The sequence below is a fragment of the Scyliorhinus canicula genome, chromosome 2, assembly GCF_902713615.1.
Source record: "Scyliorhinus canicula chromosome 2, sScyCan1.1, whole genome shotgun sequence".
In the NCBI taxonomy this organism is placed as follows: domain Eukaryota; kingdom Metazoa; phylum Chordata; class Chondrichthyes; order Carcharhiniformes; family Scyliorhinidae; genus Scyliorhinus; species Scyliorhinus canicula.
The window spans coordinates 30571482-30599104 of NC_052147.1; the positions used below are offsets into that span (position 1 = coordinate 30571482).

At 41.6% G+C, this 27623-nt stretch overlaps 1 protein-coding gene across 1 annotated transcript in view; it reads right to left on the minus strand.

Moving 5' to 3' along the window:
* Positions 1-572: 572 nt before the first annotated feature.
* Positions 573-27623, minus strand: part of cpsf2 (cleavage and polyadenylation specific factor 2) — a 35352-nt gene continuing 8301 nt past the window's right edge. Inside the window, exons 3-15 of the mRNA XM_038775251.1 lie at positions 26689-26848; positions 25778-25883; positions 23479-23608; positions 22728-22843; positions 21287-21474; positions 20105-20395; positions 19162-19262; positions 17393-17593; positions 11558-11710; positions 11217-11442; positions 9557-9865; positions 1663-1797; positions 573-1440 (exon numbers count right to left, since the gene is read on the minus strand). Of these exons, the coding sequence (XP_038631179.1) occupies positions 1348-1440; positions 1663-1797; positions 9557-9865; positions 11217-11442; positions 11558-11710; positions 17393-17593; positions 19162-19262; positions 20105-20395; positions 21287-21474; positions 22728-22843; positions 23479-23608; positions 25778-25883; positions 26689-26848 (2209 nt within the window). The 3' untranslated portion in view covers positions 573-1347. The remainder of the gene's footprint in view (positions 1441-1662; positions 1798-9556; positions 9866-11216; positions 11443-11557; positions 11711-17392; positions 17594-19161; positions 19263-20104; positions 20396-21286; positions 21475-22727; positions 22844-23478; positions 23609-25777; positions 25884-26688; positions 26849-27623) is intronic.

Below are 27623 nucleotides of genomic sequence, written 5' to 3' on the forward strand. Positions count from 1 at the left end.
TTTTTTGAAGAAGGCAAGTTGACAATGCAGGGGGATAGATTGAAAATAAGCAGCTTTCACCAGATTATTGCTCTCTTTTCATTTTTTTATATGACATAGATTTGCTGCTAAAAAATAAATGATCAGGTCACAGAATGGAAAGATGCTTCTGCTCCTTATGCTACAAGGATTTCAATAATTTGTTAATACCACAGCAATATATTCACATGCCAGTTTAAAGTTATACTTCCATTGCATCTCAAATGTTCACAGCCATGATGAGTGTTAGGAATACCACAATTAGCCTTGGTGTCCCTGGATTCCAACGGAAAATTCTACAAGGACTCTCAATGCTGTTTTTATCAAGTGACATCTATTGAAGGCTCACATGCATATATATATATATATATTATATTTAGAGAGAGAGAGAGCGAGAGAGTGAGGGTTAAGATGTGAAACCTTTTACAGACAAATAAAGCTCCCAACACACACCCTCACATGTTGCTTTATGAGTTACTAGAGAGTTCCCTGCAAGGAAACTCAAGTTTGGAAAGAACTGGGGATGAATTTGCAAAAAAGGAAATTTTAAAAAGGAATTTTATAAACAATTTAATTACTTCTTTCTTGGGTTTCGAAGCAGAGTTACAATCTGTGTTTAAACACAAACTCAAAATAACGATTTTAGCTTTTATAAAGGCGTCGTAACTATTTAATAAACCTCTTCACAACGATTTGTTTGTTGCTGAGTTCTGCATTTATAGCTTTACTAAAACCTGATAATCAACCTCAAAATCTTCATAGTAATGTATAAAGCCAGTAAATAACCAGCATCTTGCACCAAAATACAACTTTGAACTATCAAAACATTAAAAACATTAAAAGTGTTTTAAGCTTATATCAGTTGAAAAATTACCCATTCAGCTCTGGCTTTGTTTTCCTTCTCTATACAACAGGTTAAGCTAATTTCTCGCAGACTAATAACATGAACTTGGATGCTTTAATTGTTGTTACAGTATAATAATCAGGTGAAATAAGTCTGGTTTCTGTTTGTACAGCTTTGTGAACCAACAAAACGTACTGTAGATGACGACTTTAAAGAAAATATGTAGAGTGGGAACTGGTGATGAGAGAACATATTTGAACATTCAACAGAATAGTGCATCAAAAGTAAAATACACAATAGTCATTTGACTTTTCAAATTTCTTCCAATAGAGTTGAAGAAGGAAACCAATTATGAACAAATGCTACTTTTGTTAGAAAAAGTTGTCCAGATTTTTTTTTTAACATGTCACAAATGTTTCACAGCATACTGGCAGTCAACTCCTGGAGTAGAATGTATAGTTTTTCAAGAGTATTCCCAAGTGCTATTACACAATTGCATACTGTTCATATAAAAGGTCCCGTATTTTATAATAGTCTTCACACAAACATCCCTCCAGTCCAATGCGTCCTGTCTCAGTCTGAAAAGAAAACAGAAAGGGCAACATGAATTTAAAAGCTGGATCGTCCCATTTTCAGAATTGTCTTCCCGGCTCTCAGATTGTTGCAAACCAAAAGGAAAGTATACTTTACTAACGTAGGAACATGCATCATTCAGAAAAACTATCTTGCTTCTGTCAGATGTCTGTATATTGCTGGGCGTCAATCAATACAGAAATATACTTCTGACTAAAAATACTCACTCTTCGAACAGCCACCAAATTGTTGCAGACCAGCACACCTCCAACAAATTCTGCTTGAATACCTTCCCGTAAAAGAACTTGTTTAAAATCGGATAACCGTGGCTCATTAATGAAGACTGCTTGATGACCAGGAACCTAAAACAAAAATCATTTAAAAATTCAATTGAATTCACTAAATGCAGTTTTGTATTTTTACAGTTATGAGAACTTCACTTGGTTAGTACAACAAATGTGATGATTTACAGAGCACAGTCAAAAATAATTTCCAAAGCATGCATCTCAAGGATAGATGCCTGGAAACAATAGTTTTTCTTTCAAATTAAATCTAATAATATGGAACAGATTTACTGGTCCTACAGAGAGAAAGCGGACCACTGACCACTGCAACATTTTATGTTTAACCAGGAATACTGGGCCAGAATGTTGTCAATTTGCAATATTTGTGTGTTAAATGTGCCAAATTATTGCTTTACATTAACCAGTAGACATAAAGCACAGTAAGTCAGACTGTTAACTTTAAGAAACAACAGGAAATAAATCTCAAACTATTCTGGTCACGGTGATAGATGATTTCAGAGGGAAACATTCTGTCGGCTGACCCCACCAAGAGTTTTGCCAAAAGCCGTCAGCTGAAATGTAAACTGTATGCTGCTTTCTGCACAGGTGCGGTATGACCTGTTGATTGCTTCCACTGTTTTCTGTTGTTAATTCAGAGGTTTAATGACATTATCTTTAGGACAATGGAGATTGTTAAATTTGATTTTTTTTTTGTATTTAATCTTTGAACCTGGGTGAAGCAGGCAAGATCACATTTATTGTCTGTCCTTGACTGGCCTGAGATAATGGTAATCATCAATCCTCATCGTGACTATCTGTGGTAGAAACTGGGACGGTTCGGATTCAGGCGGGTCTTTATTGACTGGGTCAGATTACTGTGGCATGCGTACAGACAAATAGGACAGCATTGGACTATTTTACAGTGCACCGGGGGACGAGACAGGGATGCCCCCTCTCCCCACTGTTGTTTGCGCTGGCTATAGAGCCGTCGGCAATTGCTCTGAGAGCCTCGAGGGGCTGGAGAGGACTGGTCTGGGGAGGGGTGGGGGGGTGGAGCACAGGGTTTCGCTCTATGCGGATGACCTGCTTCTATACATTTCGGACCCAATAGAGGGGATGGAAGAAATCATGAGGACTCTAGGGGAATTTGGCTGGTTTTCGGGGTATAAACTAAATATGGGGAAAAGTGAGATGTTTGTGGTCCTGGCGAGGGGGCAGGAGAGGCGACTGGGAGGGCTGCCTTTTCGGTTAGTAGAGGGAGGCTTTAGGTACCTAGGTATCAAAGTGGCACGGGAATGGGACCAGCTGCATAAATTGAATTTGGCCTGGCTGGTGGACCAAATGAAGGACGATTTTCGGAGATGGGACGTGCTTCCGTTGTCTCTGGCTGGGAGGGTGCAAATGGTGAAGATGACGGTCCTCCCGAGATTCCTATTTGTATTTCAGTGTCTCCCCATCTTTATTCCGCGGTCCTTTTTTAAGCGGGTCAACAGAGTGATCACGGGCTTCGTCTGGGCGGGCATGGAAGGTAATGCTTGAGCGGAGTCGGGGAGAGGGCGGGCTGGTGCTGCCAGATTTTAGCAGCTGTAACTGGGCGGCTAATATAGCCATGATCAGGAAGTCGGTGGTGGGGGAGGGGTCGGCATTGGATCTTATGGAGGTGGCTTCATGCAAGGGCACCAGTTTGGGGACGTTGGTAACTGCACCTCTGCTGTTCCCGCAGGCATGGTACTCCACCAGTCCAGTGGTGGTGGCGGCCCTGAGAGTATGGGGCCAGTGGAGGCGGCATGTGGGAGCATTGGTCTGGGCCCCCAATCTGTGATAATCACTGGTTTTCCCCAGGGAGTATGGACGGGGGGGATCCAGGTATGGCAGAGAGCAAGGATTGAGAGGATGGGGGATATGTTCATAGAGGGGAGCTATCCAAGTATGAGGGTGTTGGAGAAAATGTTTGGGCTGGCGAGGAGAAACAAATTCAGGTATCTGCAGGTGCTGGACTTTCTTCGTAAACAGGTGTCACCCTTCCCACTCCTACCGCTAATGGGGATTCGGGACAGGATAGTTTCCAGAGGGTGGGTAGGAGAAGAGAGCGTCTTGGACTATGGGGTTGGAGGAGACGTAGACCGAGGAGATGAAGCGCAAGTGGGAGGAGGAGCTCGGAGGGGCGATAGAGGATGGTCTATGGGCAGACACGTTGAGTAGAGTCAACGCGTCCGCAACATGTGCCAGGCTCAGTCTGATACAATTTAAGGTTGTTCACCGGGCTCACATGACAGTGGCCCAGATGAGCAGATTCTTTGGGGTGGAGGACAGGTGCGCAAAATGTGTGGGAGGACCAGCGAACCATGTCCACATGTTTTGGACATGTCCAAAGCTTAGGTGATTTTGGCAGGGGTTTACAGATGTCATGTCCACGGTGTTTAAAAACAAGGGTGGCGCTGAGTCCAGCGGTGGTGATTTTTGGGTGTCAGAAGACCCAGGAATCCAGGAGGATAAATAGGCAGACGTTCTGGCCTTTGCTTCCCTGGTAGCCCGGAGACGGATACTATTAGTATGGAGGGACTCAAAGTCCCCAAGTTGGAGACCTGGCTGTCGGACATGGCTAGCTTTCTCGGTTTGGAGAAAATCAAGTTCGCGTTGAGAGGGTCACTGTTAGGGTTCACCCGGAGGTGGCAACCGCTCGTCGACTTCTTTGCGGGAAATTAATCGTCAGCAGACGGGGGGGGGGGGGGGGGGGGGGGGGGGAGTAGTTTAGATTAGATTAGGGGGTAGGAGGTTAATAAGGGTGGGACCTGTACGAGAGTAAATGGCTTTTGCACTATGTTTATGGTTTCATGTATATTGTTTATTTTGTTGTTGTTACTGTACCAAAAATACCTCAATAAAATGTTGATTAAAAACAAAACCTCATCGTGATGCTGCTCCTATCATAGCATTAGGAAGGGAAATCAAAGATTTTGACCTAGTGACAATAAAGAAAGTAGCAATGTGTATCCAGGTTGGGATAGTGTGTGACTTCAAAATGAGTTTGCAAGCAATGTTACCCTCATTGTATTGAAGCTTTCTGCCTTCCAGGCGAGAGAAGTTGTGGGAATCGTTGTTGAAGTAGGTTTGATAACTTACTGCAATACATTTTGCAGATAGTACATTCTAGTTACAGTGCATTGGTGGCTGGAGCCCCTAATTAATTAATTCACACAGGGATAATCAAAGGATTGCTTTTTCCTGGATGATGGTGATCTTCCTGGGTGTTATCAAGGTGAGTGTGGACATTCTATTACATTTTTGAGCTTTAGTGTTTTGATGTAGTTGGTCCAGTTAAACGTCAGGTCAATGGAAAACTCAGAACATTGTTGATGGGTGGTGTTGAAGGTGAAAGGGAGTGATCGGAGTCTGTTATTGACGAAGATGGTCAGAGTGGGACTTTTAAGCCGTTTGAATTTTCCCTGCCACTTCTCAGCCCAAGCTTGCCATGTTACTCACATCCTGCTTTAGGCTGACATGGCTGTTCTACTATCAGTCGTGAATGGAACTGAACACGGCAGATTCATTAGCAAACAGCCTCACTTGACATTGTGGCACAGAGAGGACAATTGTGCTGAGTATGGTTATACCAAGGATGCTGGTCTCAAGTACACCAACAGTGATGCCATGGGCCTCAATCATTGGCCTCTGACAGACAGGCTGATCTTCCTGTGTGTCATCATGCCACCAGCTATTGCAGTTCCCAGTGAACTCACTTTTGCTGGACCTCACTGGTGCTTAAACGGTTGAGTGCTGCCTTGATGTCAAGTGCAGTTACTTTTATTTCTCCTCCAGCATTCGGCTCTTGGCCGAATCAAGACTAAGATGTGGTTAGGAGCCAAAATGTTCTGGCAGAGCCCAAAGTGAGCATCAGCAAGTAGATTATTGGCAAGTGATGCTGGATTATTGTTGCATCATTATTAATCTTCCATTGTTTTTTTGATATTTAGATGGTGGGCAATGGATTGGTAATTAGCTAGATTAAAATAGTCTTTATAGCTCTTAAATAAAGCCGTTACCAGAGAAAGCCGCAAACTGTAAACTTAAGTATAGCTTGCTTGAAAATGATTTTTCACTTAGAAAAACCGGAGAGTTACACTTTTCTAATTTTGATGGTAGGAACAATAATAGGAAAGAGACAATTTTCGCTGCAAAAACCGTTAGGTTCATTCACAGATTTTATGAAGAATCAATCAGTTTGCTGATTTACAATTGTGTTTTAACTCATTGGAGTGCTTTTCAGTTCACCTTTTGTGGAGGTGGGAGAGTGGTCAAGGCGACTACTGCAAGATGACAGTGACCAGACACACAACGATGGCTTTCACAGTCCAAAGTCAAACTATTGTTCAACTAAATATTGGGCAGTAAAGCAACACATGGGATCATACTAAATACAAAATCCTGTTACATAAGCAAACACTGACCAGACATATTTAATAAAAACCATGAATTTTGCAACATAGCTATAGTAACTTTTCCTATTTTAAGTATGAATGATTACAATTCTATTCACTCCAGCAATGTTATTAGTTCTGATGGTAAAACCAGGAGTTATTTATAACACCGATTTATTTTTTAATACTCATCCTTATTCCCACTATTAACCATCTTTCAATATTTACTATCAACGATGAAGAAATTCAGAATTTATTCTTTGCTTCCCAATGCATATAAAACGAAAACATTGAAAGCACCAATTTGGAAACAATGTATTTTTCACAGCAATGATTGAAACCAAAACGCTTTTATAGATAGGATCAGGATGTAACATTTTCTGACACCACACAAGGAACATATTGCTCTTTTGAGTGGATCATGCTTAGATGCATTCCTCTTATTATTAAAATGAATCTTACCGTACATTAATTAAGAGGTTTGTTGACATTTTACAGTTAAAGAATAAATTAGTGCCATAATTAAGTACTTGCTTGAAAAACAAATTAAATAAATACAATGAATAATTGCGGTACAAGAAGTGGTTTAAAGATATGGTTAATGAAACAAAACTAATACTTTGGTTCCATCAATCCCCCCCCCCCTTCCAGAAAAGAACCAAATATTTATTTCAATATTTATGGTTTCTGGCAAGGACAAAGGCTGAATATTAATTAGATTTGTAAATTTTAATTAAATTTATGTTTCAGTCACGCAACTATCAAATTCCACTGACTGTTTATAAGCTTTAATCTATTGTTCCCAGTCTCTCAAATCAATTACACACTGAAGTGGGGAGAAAAAACAGATAAGTCATTAACAAGATGCCTCAACATCAAAGTCGTTCTACAAGTAACACATCTTGACACTTAATTTAATCTAATACAAGTCATTCTCTTTCAAGTGAGGCAATTGAAGTGCGCTCCCAAATCTGATGTTTTCCACCTCAGGCATTTTTTGTTGTATCTGGGAATCAAATAATGCCTCATTTATTTCAATTAATTGCTTATTAGTGCCAATTACAGATGTGTAACCATCAAGTATGGAAAACCTACATTTTGTCTATAATGAAATCTGATATTTCCAAAGTTTAATAATCTATAGATGTGTTTGCGGAAAAGATAAATTTGAGTAAATTTAGAATAAATTATACTTCTTTAATCCCAAGTAATTTGCCTGTTTCCAGAAATCGATTGGCTGGTAAATACTTGTGCATGGGGCTGAATTCTCTGCCTCATGACACCAGAAACTTGAATGCAATCGGGCGGTGTCCAGCCAAAATAGAGGTCCATGCACGACGCCGATTCGGGCACAGTGCTTCCCCCCTTCCTGGTGGCGAAAGCAAGGTTCGCATGCGTTAGCATGCAAATAAATGTTATTAATTTGCATGCAGTTAAATGCAGTTAAATGTTATTAGCAGGTTGGACACTGCATGCTCCACCCTTTTGTGATGCTCCGCTCCTCTCAGGCGGGGGTCTCACATATGTAAATTAAGACTGGGCACCATGGCTCTAAGGGGGAGCAGAAGGCCAAAAAAGCACTGAAAACCCATTGAAAACTGTCGGGCTTGCTGGGGAATGGCTGTCTGAGCCAGGGGCAGCAGCAGGTAGTGACTTGATGCCAAGGCAATGGATTTGCACACCCCTCAGGATTGCTGTGGCCTAGCTCAGACCACCATTGCTGCAGTCTGTCTTTTGGTGATACTTACAGGAACCTGGCTGCTCACACTGCTAAGTGCTGCCTATGACCGTTAAATGATCAGAGGGCCTTTGTTCATCTTGGAGCCCACCCAGGCCGCCCCCTGGCCATCTTCACACTCCAGCTGTATCAAGGGCCAAGCTTAATAAGAGCCCACCAGGTGTTGGCACTCCTCAGAAGCACTGCAGAGGAAGCAAGGCATCAGCAGAGCTCGCCCCAACAGAGGACAACTGTACTGGGACCTTTGGAACCCTCCCTGGTTCTCGGCCTCTCTCAGGGTAGAGGACTCACCGGTGAACCCATCTCTCTCTGAACCCAGCTGTCTCCTCCTGATGAGACTGGCAGTACTGACTATCTCTGCCACCACATCCCATGCAGTGTTCAGGAGAGCAGGCATGACTCTGCGGCCCATGCTGGGGAAGAGGGTGCCCCTCCGCTCCTGCCTGGCATGGAAATGCGGGTCCACCTCAGACTCCCGAACCTTTGGGGGCAGGGGGGGGGGGGGCAGTTCTTCTGTAACCCATCATGGTAGCTGCAGTGAGTGTGTGGTAAGTGGAGCGCTTAAAAACAGCTCCAACTGCCAGGCTCTTTGGCGCTAACTCCGGCCCCAAAGTTTAGAATGACCGCTGGGTCTGGAATTGCACGGAATTCGCAACAGCAGAAAGATGGCTCATTTGCAAGTCCTGATTTCCTCACCGAATAGCACCCCCAATGAGAATGCAAAAAGCATGCACATCAGTCACAGCCTCAGCACTTACTCTCCCAAACTGAGAATTTCGCCCATAGTCTGTGCAAGAAAAAGCTAGAGCACCTCTGCAATCCAGAATAACAATATTGTAACATTATCTTAAAACAGAAGATGGAATAACTAGGTTACTTAAATGTGAATATACATTGCGCAAAACAAACATTAAAACTCACTGACATTATAGGACTTCAGCAAATCCAAGTACTTGCAAAGTCAAATCAACATTGGTTATGGTTTGATCTGCAAGAAAATTTATATTTGTGATCTACTAATGCACCTTCCAAACCCGCAATCTGTAGAAGGATAAGGGCAGCAGGTGCATGGAAGCATCACCCCTTGCAACATCCCCTCCAGGTGACACAGTAACCTCACCTGGAAAGATAATGCTGTTCCTTCATTGTAGCTGGGTCAAAATATGGAACGCCCTGCCTTACAGCACAGGGGGAGTAGAACATAGAACAGTACAGCACAGAACAGGCCCTTCGGCCCTCGATGTTGTGCCGAGCAATGATCACCCTTCTCAAACCCACGTATCCACCCTATACCCGTAACCCAACAACACCCCCCCTTAACCTTACTTATTAGGATACTACGGGCAATTTAGCATGGCCAATCCACCTAACCCGCACATCTTTGGACTGTGGGAGGAAACCGGAGCACCCGGAGGAAACCCACGCACACACGGGGATGACGTGCAGACTCCACACAGACAGTGACCCAGCCGGGAACCGAACCTGGGACCCTGGAGCTGTGAAAGCATTTATGCTAACCACCATGCTACCGTGCTGCACCACATCATTGCAACAGTTCAAAGTGGCAGCTCATCACCCCCATCTCAATGGCAATTAGGGATGAGCAATAAATGATTGCTTTTCCAGCAACACACCCATCAATAAAAATAAATATCCATCTATCGCAATTTAATTTCCATACCTCATTTGCTGATAATGGTTCCAGCGTGGGAATTACATCAAGATCTTCACTGGTCTCTTTTTCATCATCATCGAAGAGGCTCTTCATTGCTTTTTGCTGAGCTGCGACTTGCTCAGAGCTGTGTGTAGTTGAGGGAGCATCAACCTGCATTTCCCCTTCCTCATCCTCTCTTAACTCCCCCTCTTCCAGAACGACCCCAGTATCTACCTTTGCCACCCTCATGTCCAAGACACCATCAATCCAGGCTAACTCTGCATCCTTTGCTTTACAGAACTGAAGAGAACTGACTAAAGAGTCCTTTAGTCTAACCTGTGAGAAGGAAATATCCAAATATTAGGAAATCATAGAATTATATGGCATAGAAGATCATTCAGCCCATCATGTCTCTGCTGGTTGTGCAAAGATAAGGACAGTGGTTTTACCAGTAAGCAAGTGTAGGAAACTATAACATATTGATACACACTAAAACCTTCATATTTTGTAAACATCTTTTTGAAAGATGCTATTTATGGAATTTAAATCAGAACATCTATAAATATTTTAGCTATTTCAGAGTTCATTTCTGATTTTTTTTAATGCTTTCCTCTGATAATTTAAAACAAATTATTTCAGATCAAGGTACTGAGCAATAATTCAATTCAATGGTTTCACTGGTTACTTTAAGCTTTTATCGATAGTTAGTGTGTCCTTGGCTTTAACACAATTTTAATCTCTGAATAAATCAAAGTTCAGTGCTAACAACCATAAGGATTTAATTTTCTCAACTGCTAAGCAGCTTATTATTTGCGGTGCTATAATTTGCTTTAGAAAATATCAAATCTTGGCTTTCACATAAAATTAATTAGCAGAAATATGTTGGGCTTCCGGCAGAGTTCCAGCAAATTAACAGAATATTAAATTTGTTAATTCTGTTCATTCAGTGCACATGCGTTACTATTTGAAATTGCAAATTAGTCGACATTCCTATCTCGTTGGTGAATCTTACATACAAGTGATCTTTCCAAAAATATGAAGATATAATCATCCACTCAGGGTTACATGCTTTTCATTAAATGTTTAAAGCAGCGGTACGTCAAAAAAGTTTTGATGCATGCTAGATTTGAACTCAAGAAATTGTATTGTTACGTCAAATTTAGTATATATATATTGTAGGGAAGGAAACACCTTCTTATTTAGCCTCCTTGAAATACTCAAAAGGTTCCAAAGCAATTCATAGCCAAAAAAAAAGTATTCTTTAAAGTGTTCTCACTGTTGTTAGATAGACAAGTGTGGCAATCAATTCACATACAACTCGTGCTCAGAAATAGTTAATAAATGAATGGCTAATTAAGCTATTTTTGTCGTCTTGGTCAAAGAATAAGGTGATTGTCAGGACACACTGTTCCTCTTTTAGTCGCACCTAGATAAGCAAATGGGGTCTTGGTCTAGTGTCACATCTGAAAAACAGAACCTATAGTAATGCAGAGCTCATTCAGTGCTGCCATGTAGTTATCAGCCTAGCAGGTACTAAACTCCTAGAGTTAGGATTGAATCCAGCATCTAACCTTCAACCACCAATTTTAAGTCATTATTATTCAGCCTATAAAATCAATTGAAATTAAGTAAAAGGCAGAAATCTAGACAGCCAGCAATTACTACATTACTCTTCACGTTGTATTACCTGGTAGATATGAGTCTCACTAGTAGCATCAATTGTTTCTTGAAGCTTTGGCGTGTAAACTTTAATGTCCTTTCCACCAAATGCTTTGCAGGATTCAGCAAGATCCAGGCTAGACTCTGGAGGCCCATGAACAATAATCAACTGCCGAGGTTTCATCTGATTAATAATTTTTTTGATAGAGTCACCATCTGAGCGTCCTTCATAATCAATATATGTCACTCTGGCTCTGTAAGGAAAAGTCAAATTATTTGATGAACTGGTCATTTTAGTGGAATAAAAATAAGTTGCTTTTCTGCATACATGACTCATCAGCTTTAAACATTTAAAAATATCTTACTGACCTGATTTCGATGGTTTCTAATGCTGAGATACACTTTGTTGGAACATCAGATAAGTCTTGATCCATAGGCTCCTCACCATTAGTCAGACCAGAATCAAGTTTGCTCTTTTCTTCTTCTGCTGCCTGAAGTTCCGGAACTAAGAAATCCTCAGCTCTGAAATAAAAGAGCAGCAATAAACACCAATAACGAGGCACAGAATGAGGAAGCTCAATTCTGGGTTTCACATCTGCTTATATATGTGTCAAACAGAATGTTAAAACTATCTTTTTACAAAAATGTCACTGTGAGGAAAATAAGTCAAACGTCCACACACAATGGGAAATATGGCAAATTTCAATGTAGCTGCAGAGGTTAAATCGATCGATGACCTTGGACTAGACCAATACTTGTTCACATCCAATGCGTCTACAACTGGGTGCTGTCATTCTCCAAACAATCCAGACATGGTGTGTGAACATAACTGCCGTATTCTCCAGCAGCAGTTTTCGGGCGGGGGCGGGGATCACGCCGCGCCGGTCGGGGGCCATTGGCAGTGGCCCCCTCCGGCAATTCTCCGGCCTCGACTGACTGATCGGCCGTCGGTTTCTGGCCAGTCCCGCCGGCGTGGATTGGGCATGGTGGGACACATGGCGGGGCCTGACTGGTAGGCCGGCTGGTGCGGTCACCGGGGGGGGGGGGGGGGGGAGAGATCCGGCCCCGGGGGGGCCCCACGGTGGATGCCCACCGATCTACAGGCGGGCCTGTGCCGTGGGGGCACTCCTTCCTTCCGCGCCGGCCTCTGTAGGTCTCCATCATGGCCGGAGTGGTGAAGACACCTCCCTGCGGATGCGCTAGAATACGCCAGCCGGTCTGCACATGCGCGGCACCATGCCGGCGGTTCTGTGCACGTGCTAACTCATGCCAGCCCTTTGCCACCAGTTGGCTTGGCGCCAACCTCTCCAGCGCCGGCCTAGCCCCCGAAAGCGTGGAGGATTCCGCAACTTCCAGTCGGCCCGGTGCCAGAGTGGTTCGCGCCGATTTTTACGCCGGCCTCGGGCCATCGCAGGGATTCAGGAGAATCCCGCTTGTTGTCTTTTTCCCCCTCTTTTCTTTTAAATCCATATGAGCAAGCCTTTCATACAGCAGCTCTGAAACCAAAAATATTTATGCAGTATTTCTAACAGAGCAAAAACAGGCTAAGGCATAATTAGGTAAAAATGGACAAACAATAATAATAATAACCTTTTATTGTCACAAGAATGAAGTTACTGTGAAAAGCCCCTAGTCACCACATTCCAGCGCCTGTTCGGGTAAGCTGGTACAGCATTGAACCCGCGCTGCTGGCCTTGCTCTCACAAACCAGCTGTCTAGCCCACTGAGCTAAACCAGCCCATATAGTATAGCAATAAAAAAATTCTCGAATCACAATTCCAAATGTTTATATTAATTAATCTTAGAAATACAGCATACAATGAGTAAAATAAGCACAGCTACCATCTAGTCCCTTTCCCTCCTAGTTAAAAACTTCATTATTTTTATTCTTTCATGGGATGTGAGCATTTCTGGCAAGGCCAGCATTTGTTCCTCGTCTCTAATTGCCCTTGATATGAAATCAGCCAGGTTAAAAAAGACAGAACTGACCTTATATTTATTTCAAGTAATTGCACTTTAAACATTTATGTTCCCACTAGGATCGTCTCAAAATTAATTCAACAACTGAAAGAAGAATCTATACTACAACATGAAACATATATGAGTTAATTGTGTCGTCTTGTGTTAGCGGAGATGGCTAAATGATGTTAAGGCACAAAGGGTATGGAAGACAGACAAATTAATGCACAAATTGTATCTACTGATGATTTTGTAAAACTTCACATTTTTCAGCAAATAATAGTTTGCTTTGCATAAGGTATACACTCATAGAGCTCTCATTGAAAAAAGTTGTACTGATCCACAACTTTTCTGAAACAAAGCATTCAGGGTTTCTGGGACAGATGAGAGTGCTGAAGTTATTTCAAGCTGTGTGCATTTGCTGCACTGTCAATTTGCTGTGGCTGAGTGCAAGGAAGAAAAGCTAAAATATTGCAACACCAAGCTGAATTTTTAAAATATATGTCGTGGCAAGTGTTTAATTCTGCTTCTTAAGGGTTTTCTGCTGTAAATGAGCACCTTTCAAGAAATATTCTTTTAAACCCACTTAACAGCACATAGGCTATTAAGGAAGCATGGAAAAGGTGTAAAATTGGGATACGTTTTTCGGGTCACAGTTACAATTCCTAATTCTTTGGTTTGGAAGACAAATATAACACACTGGCTAAACATTGTTACGGACTGGAATGCACTGCCTGGAAACATGGTGGAGACAGGTTTAATCAAGGTATTCAAGAGGGCATTATATGATTATCTGAATAATCAACAATTCATTTTAATTTTTATAATTTAGAGAACCCAATTATTTTTTACAATTGAGGGGCAATTTAGGGTGGCCAATCCACCTACCCTGCACATCTTTTTGGGTTGTGGGGGTAAGACCCACACAGACATGGGGAGTGTGTGCAAACTCCACACGGACAGTGACCCGGGGCCAGATCAAACCCGGTTCCTCAGCGCTGAGAGGCAGCAGTGAGCAATTCATTTTAGACAGCAATGGTGAAATTATCTTTGGAAATACAACAAATAAAAATGAATACTACCATGTCCCAGAAAATGTATGGATCCTGTACATTGCACATAATGTTAGAACAACAATTATACACAAGGTATTTCACATCGTTTGAATATTCATGACAAGGCCTTATTTTTTGTACAGTAAGAAGTCTTACAACACCAGGTTAAAGTCCAACAGGTTTGTTTCAAACACGAGCTTTCGGAGCGCGGCTCCTTCTTCAGGTGTAAGTTGTCCTCAAAACAAAGCAGCTAATCAACAATTTGCATTGTTGAAGCTGTCCATATTCATAAACCCCAGTGATTTATCACATTCATATGTTGTTGCTAGTGCATTAGCCCAGAAAACCATTATTCAGGCCAGGTTTACTTGACAGGAGCATCTGTCATTCAAGGCACAAAATTTGACATGGATGAATGGGATAATGCCAACTAAACTCCCGATTCATGTCCAGAATTAAAAGGAAGCAAAGAAAGTTGATACAGCTGTGATGTTTACACAGATTTCTGGCAATGCTGCACTGAAAATTTGCCCTAAAGGTCATGAGGAAGGTCCAGTACTCTGTGCTTCACGACTCCTTAAGTGTCATGAGTACATTACCTGGAAACAAAGGATTTTCCAGTAAGACTTAGTGTAAGAAATTAAAACAATGGAAGGTGGGACAAATATTATTATACAAGTTTTCACAAAGTAAGGGCAGCACGGTGGCTCAGTGGGTTAGCCCTGCAGCCTCACGGCGCCGAGGTCCCAGGTTCGATCCCCGCTCTGGGTCACTGTCCGTGTGGAGTTTGCACATTCTCCCCGCGTTTGCGTGGGTTTTGCCCCCACAACCCAAAAGATATGCAGGTTAGGTGGATTGGCTACACGAAATTGCCCCTTAATTGGAAAAAATGAATTGGGTACACTAAATTTATTTTTTTTAAATGTTTCCACAAAATACAAAATTGAGATCAGAAATATTTACGAATCAGCAACAGGGATATATGAAGGTGCAGGCACAGTTCTATTTAAATGCTTAATGTTATCATTATTAAAATTTTAGCAGCTGGATATGGCTTCCATAATTCTGTAGTTCAGGAATAACCTGCACTCTCAGAACATCACAAACAGAATGTTCATGAAAATATGCTGCAAGTACTAAATTTCTGAATGTAGTGCTGTATTGTAAAACAATCTGGGCTGCAGTGCCATCATGTGGTTAAGAAACACCAAATGTTGCCGTGTAACCAGACCTGGCAAGAAATACTGCGGGCAAAGAAAATCAGTAAACATTTGGGATGAGAGAATTAGTTTTTTTGTTGTAAGCAGTGTGAGACTATGCAGTAGATACCAGAGCCTTTTTTCCAGCAATTGCAACAAAGTAATTGTTTCCATGTAAAAAGTGTTTTGCAATCCTGAAAACAGTGGAAGGTGATAATGCAGGAGGAGGCAATTCAATCCACCGTGATTGTGGCAGACTTTTTGCCAGAGCATCTGAAGCTAATCACACTGACCTCGCCCCTCTCTGTCAATATCTATCTAGGGCAGCACGGTAGCATGGTGGTTAGCATAAATGCTTCACAGCTCCAGGGTCCCAGGTTCGATTCCCGGCTGGGTCACTGTCTGTGTGGAGTCTGCACGTCCTCCCCGTGTGTGCGTGGGTTTCCTCCGGGTGCTCCGGTTTCCTCCCACAGTCCAAAAGATGTGCGGGTTAGGTGGATTGGCCATGCTAAATTGCCCGTAGTGTCCTAATAGTAAGGTTAAGGGGGGAGTTGTTGGGTTACGGGTATAGGGTGGATACGTGGGTTTGAGTAGGGTGATCATTGCTCGGCACAATATCGAGGGCCGAAGGGCCTGTTCTGTGCTGTACTGTTCTATGTTCTATCGATTTTCTCCAAAAGATTTAACCTCTTCCTGTGCTCAACAAACTGATTCCACTAAAAACAGTTACACTCCTGAAAGCCAGGTGGTGAAGGGTAAAACTGGAGTCAATTATACATTACAAACATGCACCTCCTCACCCAACAACCAGTTTTAATCTGTTCCTTTTTATAGGTACACATTCCCAATGAACACTGTGTTTCCAAATAATATGACTTCACTTGCATATACTTCAATCACTTGTCTCAAGTATTATTTCCCCTTGCACCTCTTAAGTCAATGGTGGAGATTTTCAATCGATTAACCCTGAACTCCAGAACTGCCTCCTATATATTCTCCTTCCTCTGTTCGAACACAGATAACAGCTGTCAGCCATCCCAGTCTTAACAGATTTTCTATATAAATTCTGTCACCTTTACCATAGAATGTTACAGCGCAGACAGAGGCCATTTGGCTCATTGTGCCAATTCCTGCTCTTTGAAAAAAGCCATTCAATTAGCACTATTCCTCACCATTTCACCATTGGCCTGCAACTCGTCCCCCTTCAGTTATGTGCCCAATTCCCTCTCGAATATTACCAAATCTGTTTCCACCACCATTTCAGGCAACGCATTCCAGATCATAAGAATTCATTCCCTTCCTTTAAAAGTCTTTTTAAAGCCCATCTTCTCCTGCTAGGTTTTAATCATCTCTTCTAATTCTCCCATTAAGGTTGCACATGCATGTAGCCAGCATTCCTTTTGTCCCACTGTGAAAGTAGCGCGAGTAGGGTGGTATTATGGTTATGTTACAAGTCCAACAATCCAGACAACGTGATTTCAAATCACATCGCAGCTGCTGGAGAATTTGAATTCAGTTAAATGGTTCAGAAATAAAGGGCTGGTATTGGCAAAAGTGACCATGAAGCTGTTGAATTGTCGTAAAAACTCAACTGGCAGATAAGACAGCATCTATAAAGAAAAACAGAGTTAACATTTTTTTTTTTTTTACTCTGATTAGAATGATCTGCTGAAAGATTTTTGACCTGAAACACTAACTGTTTTGCTCTCCACAAATGCTGCCTACCCTGCTAAGTATTTCCAGCATGTCCTTTTTTCATATCAGATTTCAAGCCTCCGCAGTGAATTGTTTTTGTAGATGTACCTCAGGAAGTTTTATTTACATAAAAAGGTATTATATAAATACAAGTTGGTTTTTACTCAAGTCATTCATAACGCTTTAACTTATTTGCAGATACTGTACAATCAAGGCTTTTGAACCTTGAATAAAAGTTTGATACAAGCTTTTTATGAAGAGAACAGCCCTTTTATGATTAGGCCTGCTTGACATACCTTATTACTTCCCCATATTCGTCCCACTTCATTCTCTCTTCTGTAGCTGGGAACATGGGGTATGATTTCTTAGCCTGTTTGAAAAAGCTTCCCTTGCGACTGCTCTCACTTTTCATCATGAGATCATGTTTGGTTTTGCCAGCCAGTGGCTGGTCCATGTCTTCTTCAATATCACTCTCATCACTGGAGTCAACATCTCGCCTGCAAGGAAAACACACCATTAATTTACTCTGCAGGTCAGGCAGCATCTATCTGGGAGCAAGAAAGCAGAGTTAATGCTTCAGGGTTTATTAAATATTTCCAGCATTCCCTCTTTTATTTCAGGTTGCCAGCATCTGCAGCATTCTGCTTTTGCATGCTATTAATTTAGTTCCAAACAAAGAAATGGACTGTCATGAATACAGCCGAGACTACCATCATATTGACATGTTGTATTTTCTTCAAAGAGTGAATCTCACCAATACTTTAAAACATGTAGTGGTCATATTTTGTTAATCATAGAAATTACAGTGCAGAAGGAGGCCATTCAGCCCATCGAGTCTGCATTGGCCCTTGCAAAGAGCACTCTACTTAAGCCCACACCTCCACCCTATCCCCGTAACCCAGTAACCCCACTTTAAGTAATTATCCAGTTCAATTAAACCTCTGCCTGTGTAGATATGTTTTTTAAAATTTAGAGCGCCCAATTCATTTTTTCCAATTAAGCAGCAATTTAGCGGAGCCAATCCACCTAACCTGCACATCTTTGGGTTGTGGGGGTGAAACCCACTCAAACACGGGGAGAATGTGCAAACTTCACATGGACAGTGGCCCAAGGCCGGGATTGAACCTAAGACCTCGGCGCCGTGAGGCGTCAGTGCTAACCACTGCGCCACTGTGCTCTCTGCCTGTGTAAATGATTAGAAAAACCTTTGGATTATGTAACGAACCAGCTTAGGTTATACAAAAAAAAATAATGTTGGGCCTATTGTGTTCAAATGATCACAATGTTACCTTACCGTGACAGCATCACCTATTATTTTTAAATATATAACAGAGAGATTCTGAATTTATCGAATAATGTAAAGATTATGAAGGTTTTAACAGTTGATTTTAAAAGCAACCTGGTCTTGCTATCAGCACTAATACTTTTTTCAAAATATTTATTTCATACTGAGGAACAAATTCTGAAGCGTATTTTTGTTTTCTTGCAATGCATTTGGTCACAGAATTGAAATTATGTAAATTCTGCAACAATTACTTTGTTTACAACTGGACAGACTATAGAAGGCAAAGAGAAAATGCTGGAAAATCTCAGCAGGTGTGGCAGCATCTGTAGGGAGAGAAAATAACTCTTTTTTCTCCCTGCAGATGCTGCCAGACCGGCTGAGATATTCAAGCATTTTCTCTTTGGTTTCAGATTCCAGCATCCGCAGTAATTTGCTTTTAGGCTATAGAAGGCAGTACTGTGATCTTAGCTGAGCAATAAGTGCCATAAAAAGACTGAAATCTTGCTCAATATACTTTGAGTCTTGCTAGAAGGTGCAAAGTGCTTAACTCCCAAGTGATGCATTGAAACAATGGAAGAGTATATTTTTAGCATTTTGTGCTAGAATTATACATTTGTTTATTTTTTGGATTAACAGAAGGTCATAGGTCGATACAATTATGAAACTGCTCACTCACTGCTGAAAGATCAGCGACGTACCAGTTATAAAATGTATCCTCAGAAAGCAATAAAAATAATTTAAACCACAAACTTTATCATTTTGTTTGTCACCTCTACTTACTCCTTCTCTTGTTCCTGCTTCTTAGCTGCCTCCTTCTTGAGTTTCTCCTTCTCTAGATACTCTTCCAACTCTTTCCCTTCCAATTTTACACGACGTCTTATCTAGTGGTGAAAAATTAAGACTGTCATAGAGCAGGATGACAGAGAAATTGTTACATAGTTCAAGGCTTACTACATATAAAAAATCTCAGGTTCAAATATGTAGCCAGTCAATAAATAAGAATAAGTTAAAAGGCCAAGCTAAAAATTCAATTGAAGTTCTCTCATTCCCTCTCTTTACTATCAATGGGAGTTGCTCTTAATTCTTCAAAATTAAAACTGGTCTGATTTATAGTATATTACTCCAAACTCCCTTTTTACAGTATCATATACTATCTTACATATTTCTTGTTTAGTGTTCAAATAGTTAAGATGCTACAAGAAGCATTAGCTGCACCTAAACCGTTGAAAATATATAATGGATAACTGTACAGCTAATACAGAATGACTTCCAAGAGTTGTGGAAAATTCTAATATGGGACAGCACAAAGCACTGGTAACTCCTGAGTGCTGGCTGACTAAGCAGTAGAATGTACATTGAGGCAGCATTTCTATGCATTGTGAACTCTCACCATCAGGCAGGCCATTAAATAGGCAACACCAAGCAGGAACCCCACTTGTTGCTGTGTAACTAATCAGGACCATCTTCAACATATCATGGGTGGAAGTCTGGAAACTGACTGCCTTCCTGTTCTTTCAGACAAGGAATTGTGCATGCTCAGGGAAACAAAAGGAGGCATTCATTCATCTCCTTGTGTCATTTTTTGAAGCTAAATTTCATTATTGGCTGCAAATGCCTTCACTCATTTACATCCTGGTTGTACTACGTTAGAGAATTTTTCATCAATATGTCTAGAACACTATCTCCAATGTTAAGGTATTGTCTTTTTCAGTTTCATTCTTACCTCTATATCCATTTTTTTGGTGATCGGATTGTCTATCAAATATCTTGCCAGTGTTCCAGGTGTTGTCCTGTAAGTGAGGATCACAGAGTTTTTTGGGTCCTGACACCACTGTATGAAAAGATCTCGTGAAAATCCACATTCCATGTCAGATTGACTAGCCAATACAACCTTTGGACTGGGCACTCGAGCCAGGTCTGAAAGGCTGTGGCACAAAGAAAGGTGACGAAACTGAAAGGGATTGTTTCGTTTGTCTTCAAAACATCTCATTAACTTGTCGCTCATCCATTCTACCTAAAATTAAAGGAATAACATACGATATTTAATTGCAGTGTCCTAATTCTAGATCAACAAACTTCCTACGAGGTGAGGATTGCTAACAGCATACATTAAGTAAAAAAGATTGGCTATTGAGGGGAAGGGACGTTAACATTTTGACAATAGAACGATTGCAGATCGTCACCCGCAAGAATGCTGCCAAAGTACTTTTTATTTTAAACAATCAAAAATGATGGCTAGAAACAGTCACAACAGGTTTATGAAAACATTCAAAATCAGGGCACCAATTAGAATTTAGATTTCTGTAACTGAAGCAAACTGGTCATGGCATGCAAATATTACAAAGGAACATCATATTTAAAACAAAGCCTAGTCATTGTGGGGAAATTTTAAAAGTGGGGAACAAGTCGGCTTATAAGCAAATGCTGAAACAAAACATTTATATATCCAAATGCAATTCTGATTAACGGATGAAGGCAAGAAATGATTTGTTTTTGTAAAATACCTATGTTCAGTAATGAACACTAACTGAATATTGTTAGCAATTTGTTTTCCATTTTTGCACTAATCAGGCAGTGCCAAGTGCTCAGGAGGTACTAGCTTTCAAAATTCTCCAATTGGTATTTAGAGCTAGAAAATGTGAAGCATTGCTTACTTTGTTGGATGTACTCACTGACAAGACTTGCTGCTGAAGTCAGCTGAACAACGCATTCCTCAATTTCCAAGCCTTAACTTGTTTTTTTTTAAATAAAGTTTATGGTAGTTAGATTTTATTTTACATCAAAGGTTTCTGATGATCTATACTTTCCTTTACGAAAAATATAGTACCTTTCATATTGAATTGCAACTATTTTTCTAATGTTGTGAAGAGGGGACACAAACTGCAAGAAAAACTTCCAGACAAACCTGTGATTTTGAAAATTCCACCACATTATAGCTGACGTTATTCAGTAAAGCAAGAGAATAAACGCTTAGTCCAGCATCCTTGGTCCTCCAGATCTGGTCCAGAAGCTGTGCTAATTCCAGCACTCTGCCAGCAGTGTCCAAAGCGATGAGCACATTACCATCACCACGCAAAGTCTCCAAGACATTAGCTGCAAGGGTAAAACAAGTGGAGAAAAATAAAATTTGACGACGCTTATATTGGTACAAATCATCAGTAGGATTTTATAACTTGCAGAAATAAAGCATAAATAGCTCACATTTATGCTAAATATGTATGTCCAATGAAGTGGCTCCCAATTATGTTCAGATGAGGTTCATGTGCTCATTACTCAACTTACCTGAAGGTGAATGTAACTCTGCTTCAATACTGGTTTATATAGGACCAACAAAATTCCCTGACGCTCTCACTTTTGGTTGTTACTCTCTCTTTTACAATGATCTAGTTAGCCATAGCAGATGTAGTCTGCTAGGAGCAGCCCTTTAAATCAGGAGAAATGTCTGTACATTTCTGTTACACCCCAGTGCTGCTCACCACCAATCATCACCCTGGGTTCCTGTGGTTCCCTCCACGCCATCCCCACCATCCCTCATACCACCATCCCTCCTACTGGTACTTGCAGTTGACAACCAACACCCGCACCTTTGGCTCAGCATTCATCCCCCAAATTGACACTTCCAGCTCTCACACATACTGCCACGCAACCATGCACATTCCCAGTTTAATTACACCTATTCACAGCCCGGCTCACATCACCTTCACATCATCCCTCGCTCCTTAACTCTACCAATGTTGGCGGGTGATGAAAGGGAGGGGATGAGCAGCACCAGAAATATTATCGGGGGAGGGGATGGAAGCGGGTGTGATGAGAGGAGAGGTGAGCAGCACTAGAGATATGATGGGGGGGGGGCATAATTTTGCTTCAACTTTGACTCGCGTTTCTCACCAGCAATCGATCCGTGCTGAAGCCGATGAAAAAGGTAACAATATAATTTTAAATGCAGTCGACAGCATTAGCCACAGCTTCGCCACTGACAGGAAAATCTAAGCCACTAATTTACCTTGGAAGGTGAAAAGGGAGAGAACTAGATTTCCCACCATGCATTGCATTGTTTAAAATCCTTGAATTTGAACTAAGAAAAATAAAGTAAAATAATGCAGGTTGATGGAAGCCGATAGGTTTCATGATGATGTGAATGCTCATGTACTGAATGATTCAGAAACATACCAGAACAATTAGAAAACATACACCGTAAAATTATACCTATATCCCTTCCAACACATGTCTGGAAGTACAGATAGAATTACACTGTACTGCAGCTATTACTTGAATCTGACAATGGTACTGGTCTGTGTTTGGTGCACGCCCTCCAGGTCTATACCATCAATTGTTGAAGTACATACTGAGCAATTGTTCATCTCGTTGCTTTCTTCGGGGCTGAACATAGGTGGCATTGAAAGAATCTGTGATGAGTAATGAGGGTCGGCTAATCATTTCCAGTGAACATCCATTCAGATGGCTAAGAAATAAAACAGACAATTAGCTTGAAGTAGCGCCCAAAGCAATTACTTTTGAAACTATTTTCATCAAGAGTCAACGTACATATTTTCCGGTGAAATTATTAGTAATATGCCTGCAAAGTTCAAATGTTTCAGACTTGGCGCTGGAGACTGGAGAAGATCCATGTATTTGAAACAGTGCACCATATCAACATTGATTTTTTTGCACAGCACAGACTTTGTGAAGAAAAAGATCAGATTAAAAAGCTAAACAAAAAACTCCAGCCCCTGGTGATTTTTGACAAATGTATAAGTTTTAACATAATTTCCTAAACCAGATTGCTGGGCAAATGATTTTTGTTCTCCTGACCTCTCAGCTTGCTTCCAAAATATAAACTTTCAAAGGAGTCAAAATATAAATGGGTCGATATGACAAGATTGGAAGGGCCTGAAGAGGCAAAGTGCTCTCACTAGTATCAACACATCTGTACCTGTACCACATAGATCTAGTATCACTGTTTTATTGTTCAACATGCAGCTGTGTCAATGTTTCTTCAGAAGATGTTGATGATGTTACTTCCTGATGTCGTACATCGGTTTTTGCAAGAATTAAATGCTCATAACACTGCTGAGCAAAACTATCACTGTTACTCACATTTCTCGCTTATGGTTAAAGTCAACTGCATACACAATTTCCTCCTCTCCATCTTTCACAATCTTCCAAATTGTTCCTCCAATCATGTGACCTGCAGGCAAAGGAGTTATGGATAGGCCGTGTCCTTTACCTAGACACAGGACAGAAATAAGAAAATGAAAATGGGCACGCAAGTGTGAAAGTTACCAGCTCACATATTTTATTTATAAATATTAATTACAGCAGAATTTTGTTGCAACCGTGGTAGGTACATAACCAAGTGCCTCTAGTGTGCATGCAAACCATAAGGCCCAAGACGCGGCAAAACATTTTAAAAAAAATAAATTTAGAGTACCCAATTATTTTTTTCTCCAATTAAGGTGCAATTTAGCATGGTCAATCCACCTAACCTGCACATCTTTGTCTTGTGGGGGTGAAACGCACGCAGACATGGGGAGAATGTGCAAACTCCACACGGACAGGGACCCAGGGCCGGGATTCGAACCCGGGTCCTCAGTGCCGCAGACCCAGTGCTAACCACTGTGCCACCGTGCCGCCCTGGCTGGACAAAAATTGAGCCTCATCATAATAATATGTGAGCTGCCAACACTTCCAGAGACAGCTTGCCCATTTACCAGGATCCAAGTTGGGCCAGCTGCCTCAGCAAAGGGAACTCACATGTTAGTGCCAGGGGAAGAACAGGAGAATATGGAGGGGCCTGGCAGCATCTCATGGTACTGGAGAACCAGTACTCCTGTGTCTCTTGATCATAAGAACATAAGAACTAGGAGCAGGGGTAGGCCATCTGGCCCCTCGAGCCTGCTCCGCCATTCAATGAGACCATGGCTGATCTTTCGTGGACTCAGCTCCACTCTCCGGCCCGAACACCATAACCCTTAATCCCTTTATTGTTCAAAAAACTATCTGTCTTTATCTTAAAACATTTAATGAAGGATCCTCTACTGCTTCACTGGGGAAGGTATTCCATAGATTCACAACCCTTTGGGCGAAGAAGTTCCTCCTAAACTCAGTCCTAAATCTATTCCCCTTATTTTGGGGCTATGCCCCCTAGTTCTGCTTTCACCCGCCAGTGGAAACAACTTGCCCACAGCTATCCTATCTATTCCCTTCATAATTTTATATGTTTCTATAATATCCTCCCTCATCCTTCTAAATTCCAACGAGTACAGTCCAAAAAACTTGAACTTTTGATACCATCTCCATTCATCTCCTTGAGAACTGCTGGATAATCGACTTGTACTCAGTGCTGTTGAATTTGCTGGTGGGCTCCTGAACCTCATTTAGACATGCACGGACCCAAATGCCCATTTCAGCTGGGCACTTCAGATGTCGGCAAAGCCTTCTCCACAAGCATGTCTGAACCCATGTTTCAGGCACAAATCAGGTGGGGATCACGATCCTGAGATCGTTTTGTGCCTGAGTGGAACAAGGACACTTTTATTAACTAATCTGATTTTTAAAATTGTTTTTCAATCATAATTTGCCTTTTTTGGACGGAGGGTGAGCAAGAGAATAAGCTTTTAGTGTTCTGCACAATTCCTCAGCCAAGAAGTCAGTTTAAGGTCTGTGAGGTACTGCACTGCAACTCAACAATAGATATTGTGCAAAGGTAGGCTGATCAAACTCAAACCGATATCCCCATCCCCCCATCCCCCCCCCCCCCCCCCCCCCCCCCAAGGTGGCAGCTAAAGCTGTTGGCAGCATTCTTGCCTCTGAGTCAGAGGTTGTGGGTTCAATCCCCATTCCAGAAACTGGAGCACAAAATCTAGGCCACCACTTCATGCAGTATTAGTCTTGCAATGATGGAGGTGCCATCATTTGCCTGCAATGTTAAAATGAGGCACAGTCTGTCCTCTCGGGTGGACGCAATAGATCCCCTGCCACTATTCAAGAGTTTAGTCCTGGTCAATATCTCTAAAAAAATTTTAAATCTGTTAATTATCTTATTGCTGTTTATGGGATCTTGATGTGCATAATTTGGCTGCCACATTTCCTATATCAGTGATTATGTTTCAAAAGTACTTAATTGGGTCCAAAGTGCTTTGAGGTATCCAACAGTCATGGAAAACACTGTGAAAATTCAAGTCTTTCTTTCTCAGGTGAAGCATATACCTTTAAACAATCCAGTTGAGTTTGAAATCTCACTTAGGCACAGGACATGGATGCACTAATCCATAATTTATCCATCCCTCTATAGCACACTAGCATCAACCTATATCACCAAAGTAAATGTCCCACTATTAAATAGATCTACATTAATGAATAAAACTTCTGGATCCCTATCCAGGTACTGTCATACCTTTTAAATTGACAATTTGGGAATATTTCAGTTGCTGAATCTTGTCGAAGGCTGCATCCACATCATCCAAAGTAAACAGGGAGAACTCTTCCGTGTTGTGCCGCGACTTTAAGAAGAAATTAAATCAATTTACAGTTGTCAAGTATCAAATTAAATTATGAACTTGATACTTTAATCATGAAAGTGCACGAGAATAAACATTTTACTTTCATAGGATTATAATTATTTTTAAAAATTTGTTCAAAGGCAAAAACAACCCTACATCAGGCTGAATAGTAGCTGTTGCAGCTGGCAGCTCGTACGATCACAACAGGATTGCTCTCACTACTGTAATGGGCCAGGGTTTAGAGAACCCCAAAGTGCATCATGGAGTTCACCTGACCCACAGCTTTTAATAGATTGTGGTATGGGGAGTACACGGCCCACTCTTCAGGTGTGGTACAGCAGAAATGGAAAAGTATTTTTTTAAAGCAAAACAATATTTATTCTATGAACTCAAGTCGACCTTTTTAAAACATAGTGAACATCTTAGCAACCATTAATTCAAATACAACCCTCAAAGACTACAACACTAAGTAATCCATTCCACTTTCCTTTTAACATCCATAAGACTTAAAAAAAATGTTTTTAACAGAAGCACATCAGGTTAAAGTCACTACTGAGAGCAGTTATTAGTTTTAAATCACCACCCTGCAAAAACGAAAGTAAAAAGCTGACAGACAGCACAGCTCTACCCACACTCTGACATCACTGATAAACACCCACTTCTTAAAGGTGCATTTCTCAAAGGTACATTTCTTAAAGGTACTCTCACATGATACTCCCAATATTAAAGGCACCAGACATGAGTGAACATCAGCAATATTCTTGGATGAACTGAATAAGAACACAAATTCTTGCCATTAACTCACCTGATAAAGATCGTACATAAACATCTGCCCCATCTTGTAAACAGGAATTGTGGCATAAATTGCACAGTTTAAGCCCAGCCTCCCAACAGCATAAGGGAGAGCTCCCAGGTGTAAGGGATCCGGGTGAGAAAGTAGGATTGCGTCAACCAAATGAACATATCTGCAACAAAAATTGCAATGCATTGCAAGATGGCTACAAGTAATTGTTTTCACATCTAATTGATCAATTGAATCAAATTAGCAAAGACAGGAAGCTGGATTCTCCGCAGCCCTGCATCAAAATCGTGGCCAGCGCGGGGGCGGAGAATCCACTTCACGCTGTAATCGGGCCCGGCGATTCTCCGGGCCCTGAAAATCGCTGTGACCGCGGAGTACTGCGTGCCATCAGGGGACCATTGCCAGAGGCCCGCCCAGCAATCCTCCACTCACAATCAGCCGAGTTCCTGACGGCGTGGAACTAACCACCTACTGCTGGTCGGGATGCTGGCGTGGTGGCTGCAGACTCAGTCTGCGGCCGCGCTGGTTGGGCAGGATTTTCCGCCCCACCGCACCTGTTTCCAGGTGTGGCGCGCCCCCGCTGGCAGCAGGATCCTCCGTCCCGCCAGCTAGCCAATGGGGTTTCCCATGTTATTGGAACATCTGCAAGTGAGTGCGCGCTGCTGGTGAAACAGAGGTTCACGCCTGCGGAGAATCCAGTCCACTATGTGTGGAAAATAGACAAAAGCTTGAATCATTCTCAACTGTGTGCCCCTCTAATAAGGAGTGGGCTACAGATACTCACTGGCTCAGCTGGAATGTGAAAAATGGCATTTGGATCAGGTGCCAAATGAGTTCTATTACCCCTATGTTCACAAAGTTGCCAGCTACATGTGATAGGGACCAGAGTAGGTCAGTCAGACCCTTGATCCTCTTCCATCAGTCAATGGTTGATCTGA